Raw genomic sequence first — 9,723 nt, forward strand, 5'->3', positions numbered from 1 at the left:
CTGAACTCAATTTCATTAATTCAGACTAAAAGAACATGGCCTAACTAGGCAACTTGACATCACTATATTCAATTTCCTTAACATTGCACTATTGATCTTTTAAGTTCTGTTCAAAACTTGACAAATCAGGCCTTTACCACCACAACATTTCTCCTATAGCTTACTTATGACACAAGATGCTGATTGTTTTTCTTCTGTACACCCTGCAGCTAAACCAGTAAACGGCAATGGCACAGAGAACCCATTGGACTCAGGATCCGGGTTGATCAACCCTGTTGCTGCAGTCCATCCGGGCCTGATCTATGACCTCTCAGGGAATGATTATATTCGGTACCTATGCAGGGAAGGGTACAACGGAACCACCTTGTCACTCATCCAAGGGTTGCACAAAAAGGTTCATTATAACTGCTCGAAAGTCAAGCCTGGCCAGGGTGCCGATGGCCTGAATTACCCGTCGTTGCACGTACAACTTCCCACCAGTGACACGAAAATTTCAAAAGTTTTCCATCGGTCTGTGACTCATGTGGGATACGGACCTGCAGTTTACAAGGCCACAGTGACATCACCCAGGGGTTTAGCTATCAAAGTCATTCCTGATGTGCTGACATTCACAAAGCCACACCAAAAACAGTCCTTCAAGGTTCTGGTCCAAGGGACTATAACTGATGATACGCCTTATACTCTCTCTGCATTCTTAGAGTGGAATGACTCCAAGTATAGAGTCAGAAGTCCTGTTGTCATTTACAGGTCAATAGTCTAAGAAAATGGATCGTCTGAGCCTCTACTTAGGAGCGTTAATTTAGGGGTCGCGGTCTCATTGATTGAACTTCATTGGTTCTTTGGTGCTAACTAGTCGCGTTTTCGTTCATTTGTCACCTGTAAATTTGAACTTGCATTGGCAATACTACATGAAAACAGAAAAAAGCACTAACCCAGCTGTAAATTTGACCTTGTATTGACTTTTACTATGTGAAAAGAGAAGAAACCACCAACCCATAACATGAAAACAAGACGACGACAACACGATATAGAGCCTGCAAAGGTCTAGATCTGGTCAGTTCCTATGTAGCATTGGGCAATGGAAACGTTCCGTACAAACATCTCAAGTTTCAGCCACTTTCGGGCTTCATTAGCATAAAAACGACTACGATTTCAAAAATGAAAACATTATAAAAGAAGAAAAACCTTGGGCTTCACTTCTATGCAGTCTTGCCCATACATGATGAAAGCCAACATAACAATATTTCTTGAAAACAGCCTGCTAGTAGTACAGATCAATTTACAAACTACTAAAATCCTAAGAATTTCAGCCACATACTTGCTTCAAGTGATCTTGAACTCTCCCTTGTTTTGATGAAAGCCTACAAAACAAAATGGTTTCCCCTTACTAAATGCTCTTTTAGCCACCAACAGAAGCAAGTAACTACCAACCATTGTAAGCCACTGGAGTCTTATCCAACCAGCATGGTACACCATTATGTCTTCACAGCCTTGTTCAACCAACCGTGCGCATCATTAGGTCCCCTGTCGTGCATGGCTCTGAGGGGGGTGAAAGTATATTCCCTTTAAAATGAGAATAAAACGTCCATCACTGAGTTAGAAATAAGTATAAGGAACATATAAGTTCATATCTTAGCCATTTTCTCGCCCAAACAGATGGCAGTGGAGGCGGCCCTTCAGTTTCATCAACTCCTTCCGCTTTCTCCTGGCCTCTGCTCCTGCAACTGTACTACTCTCTTTATTCTCCAAAGTGCGCTCTTTTTTCTTTTCTGGTGTAGTATCAAAATCGGGCTTCAGTTGAGAATGTGGAGTGATACAATCCTCTCGCTCTAAGGAAAACCTACCTCTCGAGCAGCACGACAATGGACTCCTCTTATCTTCTGGCATAACCACAGAACAGTTGTGTAGGCAACGAATAACTGAACACGGACTATGAGCATGTTTAGAATCAACAGAACTGCCTTCGTCTTTATCTTTCAGAAGGAAAGAAGGAAGTTGGTGGTTCCCGTTCTTTATGCTGGATACCGGAAGCAGCACTGGACAGGGTAATATACACCAGGGCATATTTTGTCCACTGATATTCGAGGCATTCTCTTGCTCGGTAAGCATGTTGGGATTGTAAAGTTGTTGGCTTGATTGACATACTACGTTCAAATCTGAGGGCGGCATACATGCAGGGAATACAAAAGAATTTGCTGATAAAGTGTTGTACATATATTGTGAGCAGTTTCCTAGATATTGTGTTTCAGTACAGGATGATTCAGCTTGTTCCTTACTTTCTCCAAGTCTAAAGCCTAATGTTTGAGACAACTGCATGACACTATGGAATGTCAAATATGTGATAGTTTATGTCAAACCATATAATGAATTATTGTAATGAAGTATGATAATGATGAACAGATTTACCTTCCCCTTGAGATTTTTGTTTGTTACATGAAGAGACTGAAACTCCTTGACTGCCAACTCCTTGCTCTTTTGGACGCACAATGAGATTGTAATTGAAAGCGAGAAACGGAGAGATTGTCAGTTTCAGATCAGACTGAAAAATACATATGTTATAATGCAACAAGAAAACCATTGTCTGTAGCAATGTCACAGAGATGAAAAGCATACTTACTCTTTTTAAACTCTCATTTTCAGAAGCCAACTCTGCAGCTTTTCTTGTTAGTTCTTCATAATAAGCCTTGAAAATGTGAATACTTAAAGAGTTTAGACATCAGAACCACAATGGCATAAGGTCAAAATACAAACAGGCCGAAGCTCTGCATACAAGAACTCCATGTGAGCAACAAGGGCGGAGCTGAGAAGAAATACTCCTTACTTCGTCTCACACATACTATTAAGTTAACATCTCTTCTAAGTGCACAGAGATTGAGGGAAAAGAGGTAGTGCAAAAAAGGTAATCTAGAAGATAAAATTAGCATAAGTATTGAATATAAGTTGTATACTTAACTATGAAACATCCCATTATCGAAAATGTCCACAAAATAGTGAGAAGAACAGATTAATTTTAAGACATTCCAAAATCAAAGATGTTAGCTTTACAGTGGAATGAAAGTAGTAAATGATAAACAAAACTCACATTATTTGTCCCACATTATGTGCACTCTTTATATGCAACTTTGTCTTACTGGTTACATATGATTAAAGATTACGGGCCATACTAATAATTTCAACCAATACAATAAAGTGGCACACAAGTAGTGGTAGGCAATTGAAGACGAAAATTTAGACGTGCATAGAACATGTTAGAGGTTAGTCTAGAAAAATCTAGATGTGTAATGAAACATGAAGTGATGTATCTAGAAACATCTTGTACAAATCAAAGGTATTAGACAAGTGTAGAGAAATCTAAAAACTAGAACTACAACAACTATAAATATGTGTTGTATGTGCATGAGTTGAAAGAGGGAGCCAAACAAGTGAGCTCCACACAAGATAGTAGGAAAGGTAGAAACAAAGGGTTCTACCAAGGTGAATGAGAGACATGAGCTCTCACAAACTTGTACAATTAATTATCAATGACTATGCAATTTTGTGATACTATTTGGGTCCATCAAAACTTCCGTGTGCGCCACAGATTCTATCAGAACATACTTTAACATGCATTTATCATAATGTATGCTTGTTACAAAGATTATGCAATGACACAGGATATTCAGTATATGTAGAAACGAAAGCATAACGATTTTTCCAAGGCAACTATAGTAGTAAGGGAAATATTGCTATGGCAATAGTAAATAGTGCCTCATCAATACCTGTCTCCTACGTATTGTTTGTCTAGCTGATTCTCTATTAGCTAATATTCTACGTACTCTTCTCGCTTCCTTTTCCGCCTAAATCACAATGTGCATCATAAAAACAAAAGGCTAGTAAAGGTTAATCAGATCACGAAATAGAAAAGGAAGATTCAAAGTATATATATGTTCTCATGTTTCGTAGAGAACAGTTCTCTAAATAGTTTAACTCAACGTATATTAATTGTATGCGAAGTACCTCAGTTAGATTATGTCTTGACCTCCCACCATTATACGGTTGATTGCGAACAGGACCAGCTTCAGCTGATTCGTAAACTTCCTCAACTTTCACATCATTATCCACACAAAACTCATCTTGAAATACAGTAGCTTGATCCTATATTCATAAGAAAAGAACGATAAATACTTGTGCATTATGTAAACTCATCTTAATTTGACTTGCACAATATTGGTCGATGCACATCATTGACTATTAATATATGTTACGTATTAGTAAAAGATTATAACATTTGACAAATCAAATCAGACCACACATAACTATGATTTTCTTACCTATTGGGAAAATCTTAAGAAATAATTCTATGTAATTCTAAATAGTATCAAGAATCAAGAATCAAGATTCTAAATAAAAACATTGATAAGTAATGAAAGAGGTACCAACTTAAAGATATTATGATTCTAATATAAAAAATATATGACTCTAAAAATATTCTCTTATATCACAAATTCACAATATAACTTTAAGGTTTTTCAAACTTATGAAAGGTAAAGTGACATGTGTCCCCCCTATCATTTAGTGATAGGAAACGAGTATTTCTATTATATTGTTTAATCGTAAAAGTTTGTAGGATCAATTTTTTATTAGATATTTTAGGGTGACATTCTCCTTATTTTCATAAGTAAGAGCAAGAACGCTACTAAAATAACATCTTTTACATGTATAATCAGTCAAGTTTTTAGGTCGGGATAATAAGAAGAACCTCATCCCCAAAAAGCTCATAATGAAGTTTGATTTCATAATCTAATTAAAATCATAAGGCCAAACTTTCACTATGTCTATACGAGACTAACCCTTACTCGGTGTACTCTAACCTTATTAGTCACCAGATATGGCAATATTTTTTTTTGAGGGGAAACAAATAGTGCATTAATTAATCAGATATGGCAATATTGATTCCAACTAATAAGGCACATTCATCCTTATTTATATATCATGCTTAAAATAAAATAAAAGGAAAAAGTGACAGAGGGAAACCCTTTACCATGGGTTTCGTTTTAGAGGAGGTGTGGCTTATATATATGACTATTAAATTTTCTAACCAGCCAATATCGTGAGTTTATATATTATATACCAATTTTTTAACAAAAAAAAGTGGGAGTAACGAGTAGCAACAAATTTACCCACCAATCAATATAAACAATTGTCATTTCTTATTAGTTTAGTCAGTGAACTCATAATAAGGTGATATTACATAAGGGATGTACATGTGCATCAGTCCAGTTAATATCATAGATGAACCAACCAAAATATAACTCAAATCTGCTACAAGTTCTGTATATTCCACCCAAGTTTTATTTGTCAAAAATATTTTAACAATGATCGATATATTTTGTAGAATGCATTATTTATAATTTTACAAACTATGCATAATATTTTTATATTTAAGATCTTGACTACTATCTCTGTTTTATATTATTTACAATGATTAGACATTTTCTACTCATATTTTATGTCAAATCGTCGCAGAAACGGAGATAGTATATAATGAGCATACGGGCTCAAAAATTATAACACGATCTTGCCAAAAGCATAGTACATCTATCCCTCGTTTTTTCATGCATCATATATGTGCTTCTTGATCTCCACATGAAGAGATGTGAGAGGATCGATACATGTACATGCATGCAGACCGGATGTAAATGTTAAATGTCGTACCATGCATAATCGTCTACATGATGACCATTAATCATGCTTTCTAGCTATCTCTACAGAAAACAATCAAAGGCAAAAACATACTAGTACAAAGCAAAAAAAAGAGAAAAATACGTACCAGATTTAGATCAAAAGGCAAAGGAGAATGACAAGAAGAATGAAGTTGTGACAATGAAGAAACCTCCTTAACACGCTTATTATTATTATTACTATTACTATTACTATTACTATTATTCCACCGCTTCCCTTTACTCCCCCACCTATTATTACCATCAAATCCTTGTCCTTCCATACACTCACCGCAGCCGCCGCCACGGCCGCCACTACTTTCTTTAACCACCACCTCCTCCTCCTCCTCCTCCTCTTCCGCCGCGGCCGCCGCCTCATGATCAATATCATTATTGTTCCCTAAGCTAGCCAAAACTCTTGCTATCTCAAACTCCCTACCACCACCAGTAGATGCCTCAGAAGAGGCATCGCTAGACTCACCGCTTAAACTTATCATGATATTAATTCCTCCTTACTAACTACAACAAAAATTAAAAGTAGGTCTAATAATAAACAACTAAACCCTTAAATATATAACGTTACTTGTGTAATATAATGAGACTAAATTGTAAGGTCCATGTATATCTATTAATCTATATAGTTATAATATACTTCATGGTAGAAAAAACAATGGACAATATTTCTAGTACTATGTATTGGTGTATTATTTGCTATTAGTTACTGACAAGCTAAGAAAAGTAAGGATTGCACCAAAAAAATTATTTCCAATTTATAGGGGCCAACTATTATGAAAATATTGTATACTACTATAGTGGTATAAATAATTTTATGTGAGGTTGAGATATTTTTTTGGTCAGGATGTGAGGGCGGCAGAAGAGGGGTAGTTTAGGAATTTCACAAGTCGCGTGGGGGGTAGGAAAGCCAGGTGTATAACTCCATTTCAAAGTGGACACATGTGAAGTGTAGGCAACTTTAGGGTATCTCTGATTGACACGTGTCCTTTCTTCCACGCTGGACACTTACTCTTACGTTGTTCCCTCATGGTACCACCTCTTTCAGATCTTGGGGGAATAAATCTATTATTTTTTTGTTACAAGTATTTACAAGTTTTTTTTTTTTTTTTTTTGTGAAAAGGGGAACTGCCAGTTTATGTCACTGATGAAGTAGTGATACATATCCTTAACTTCGTATAAGAGCACTAAGCATGGCCAAGTACGCACCAGGCACCAGGCACCAGGCCACCCCCATTGTGTATTTTTGGCTCATGTAAAAACATCATAAGATATGATTGGAAAAAATATGAGGTTGCACTCATAATTATTATTTAGTAAAATATTTTGGGTTATTTCATGACAAGGTGATAAATAGATTATGAGATGATATTATAAGTTATAGAGAGTAGGAATTTCGTTTTTCTTATATATAACCTAATGGTAAAATAATACCCTCTAATATAACAAATACAATACATACAAAGGGAAAGGCCCAAGAGCCTAACTTGCGCAAGAGATATTGATTTTTGACGTTTCCCTAAGGCTTTAGTAATAAGATCAGCAAGTTGTTCCGTAGTAGAAACATGATGAGTGGAGATGACCCCAGCCTGAATGGTGTCACGAACAAAGCGACAATCCACCTCAATATACTTCGTGCGCTCATGAAAAACTGGATTTTGCGCAATATATAAAGTTGTCTGGCTATCACAAAAGAGTTGCATAGCACGCGGATGAGCAATACCAAGACTAACAAGCAAAGCCTTGAGCCAGATCAACTCACAAGTAGTAGTAGCCGTAAAGCGATACTCAACTTCGGCGGAGGAGCGAGAGACGGTATGTTGCTTTTTCATTTTCCAAGACACGGGAGATTGACTTTTGCATATAGTTTTTAGGCATTTTTAGGTTGCATTATTAGATCATTTTAGTTCATATAGTTTCATTTTAGGTGTCTTTTGCATAATTTATTCATTTTGGGATATATTACACTTTGTTTGTGGTTTTCATTATGTTGCAGGTAGTTTCATAGCTATTTGGATGCATTCGAAGTAAATACGGGCGAATTGGATGATAGTTGAAGTGGAAGTCGATGAATCGATATTGTAGACTGAGGAGCTATGCTTGTGGATGTTTTTATGCGAGCTTTAGTGTTGAATGAAGTGTTCTTAGCTCCGATGAGGAGCCTTCTAAGTACGAAAAGAAGTTGTAATCGAAGAAATTCAATAGTCACGAAATGATGAAGATGACACATGTTCACTGTTTTGGTCATATCTTGATTTCTATACATTGGATTGATGCGATTCCAATTGGGTTTGAAAGCGGACTCAAAGAGCTTCTAATCGACAAGTCACACTCCCCATAGTTCACTCTAGAGTAAAAGTTACAGCGCTGAGAATCTGGCCGCAGGGTCCTTGTTGCGCTAATTCCCCCGCCCACGACTTCTACGACGACTTCCTCCATGTCGGTACTACATACCCGCCCGCAGCTTCGACGATGACTTCCTCCACGTCGGTACTTCCCACCCGCAGGATTCCACGGCCTCTAGACCTGCGGGCGCAGGTTTGGCCGAGTGGCGGCTAAGGATTCCACGCCTCTCTCTCCTTGTTTTCCTTTGTGACTTTATTTTCTATTCCTAATTGGAGGAGGAGTCTATTTTATTTGGTTACATTAGGTATTATATACAAAAAGAGGGATTGACTTTTATTCTCGCACACTTTTATTTTCCTAGTTTTGAGTATTACGTTTCCTCTTCATCTCTTTCCTTGGAACCCTTGTAATCCCCATAATTTTAAAGGACTTTATAAATATGTTTTAGTATTTATATATATTTATATTTAAACACAAATTAGTTTTAAAATGATTTGACTATTTAAAAAGGTTGACTATTTTAAAAGTCAAATAAAATTATTTTCATGACTTAATAAAGTTGAAAATATTATAATTAAGCATGCTTTGATAAAAGTTTTAAATACTAATTTATATTGAAAAAGAAGTCTAATGGAATTGGGGAACCTAAAAATCCTAAAAGGATAAAGGAAAAAGAGTCATATTGATGATTAAAGTCCCAAATTATTTATCTTGTTCATCATCAATTTTCATTAAACTTTATCGATCTCTTTTTCCTAAGCCCAAAAAGGAAGCCTTTTATAAATATCCTAATACCCAATTATTTTACCCCACACAAGATTATTATTTTTCCCTCTCTCCTTCCAATCCGTAGATTATACACCAAGGTGTAGGATGAGCATCCTACACCTTGTCCAAAACTACGTAGTTTTGATGGTTTTAGGGGAGCCAAAAGTTGGCAGGCTTTTGGTAGTATTTATGAAAGTGGGTCAGCTCTTTCTCTCTCATCACTCACTCATTCCCTCCCTTTTTCTCTCATTTATTTTTCAAGCACCATTTCAATTCTCTCTCTCTCATTTATTTTGTTCTTCATTTATTTCTTCCTTATTTTCATTCATTTGTATTATAGATTTCCAAATGTTGATATTTGATTTTATTTTATGTTTTGCATTTTTAAAACTTTTTTTGATGTACAAATGCATATGGTTTGATGTACAATAATATACGAGTGTACATTTTGGGATTTTCAGTGATCAAAGTAATGACCATCAGTGTACATTGTGATTTATCCTTGTTTATGTTGGTTGCGGTACCTTTTTTATTATTATTAGCTCCACCTACAGTTGCATGTACATGCACGTACCTAGCATGTACACTTTGTTGACATTCATGTACATTAACTGGGTTAACGTTACAATCATGTTGTTATGTGTTGACCTTTTGTTTTAATACTCGTATTGAGTTTTTTTTTGTTTTGGATGTCTATTATTGTTCATTGTGTGTTTTGACGATTTTATGGGGAGATGTCATTGTACATTTTGATTTTGTTAATGAACAACCACGAAGCTAAGAATGTACAAAGAAACATAATAGAATAAAAGTAACCCAATTTCTAAAGCTGATGTCAAGTGAGTAATTTGCAATCTTTGTACACTGGTGTGTTGATGTTTGTTCGCTAATGAAATTC

At 36.0% G+C, this 9,723-nt stretch overlaps 2 protein-coding genes across 3 annotated transcripts in view; one reads left to right on the forward strand and one right to left on the reverse strand.

The window, feature by feature from the left end:
* Nucleotides 1-2,060, forward strand: part of LOC130592048 (subtilisin-like protease SBT4.15) — a 26,642-nt gene extending 24,582 nt beyond the window's left edge. The window contains exon 11 of the mRNA XM_057396128.1: nucleotides 210-2,060. Coding sequence (XP_057252111.1) covers nucleotides 210-760 — 551 coding nt within the window. The 3' untranslated portion in view covers nucleotides 761-2,060. The remainder of the gene's footprint in view (nucleotides 1-209) is intronic.
* LOC104898393 (hypothetical protein) lies at nucleotides 1,088-6,491 on the reverse strand. Of its 2 annotated transcripts, none has more exons than XM_010685476.3 (6): nucleotides 5,810-6,489; nucleotides 3,997-4,134; nucleotides 3,759-3,836; nucleotides 2,618-2,683; nucleotides 2,407-2,472; nucleotides 1,088-2,310 (listed from the first exon to the last, which is right to left on the reverse strand). In XM_010685476.3, the coding sequence occupies exons 1-6, from the start codon at nucleotides 6,194-6,196 to the stop codon at nucleotides 1,633-1,635; spliced, it is 1,413 nt and encodes a 470-aa protein (XP_010683778.2). In that variant the 5' UTR covers nucleotides 6,197-6,489; the 3' UTR covers nucleotides 1,088-1,632. The 2 variants fall into 2 exon arrangements, with proteins under 2 accessions (XP_010683778.2, XP_048503915.1); XM_048647958.2 differs by having other exon boundaries at nucleotides 2,149-2,320; nucleotides 5,810-6,491.
* Nucleotides 6,492-9,723: the final 3,232 nt, after the last annotated feature.

This window comes from Beta vulgaris, chromosome 7 (genome assembly GCF_026745355.1).
Source record: "Beta vulgaris subsp. vulgaris cultivar EL10 chromosome 7, EL10.2, whole genome shotgun sequence".
Lineage (NCBI taxonomy): Eukaryota > Viridiplantae > Streptophyta > Magnoliopsida > Caryophyllales > Amaranthaceae > Beta > Beta vulgaris.

Coding starts and splice junctions, on each gene's coding strand:
- LOC104898393 (XM_010685476.3), bottom strand. CDS start 6,196: ATGATAAGTTTAAGCGGTGAGTCTAGCGATGCCTCTTCTGAGGCATCT. Junction 3,837..3,996: donor CAAGACATAATCTAACTGAG/GTACTTCGCATA, acceptor ATTGTGATTTAG/GCGGAAAAGGAAGCGAGAAG. Junction 2,311..2,406: donor ACAAAAATCTCAAGGGGAAG/GTAAATCTGTTC, acceptor AGTGTCATGCAG/TTGTCTCAAACATTAGGCTT.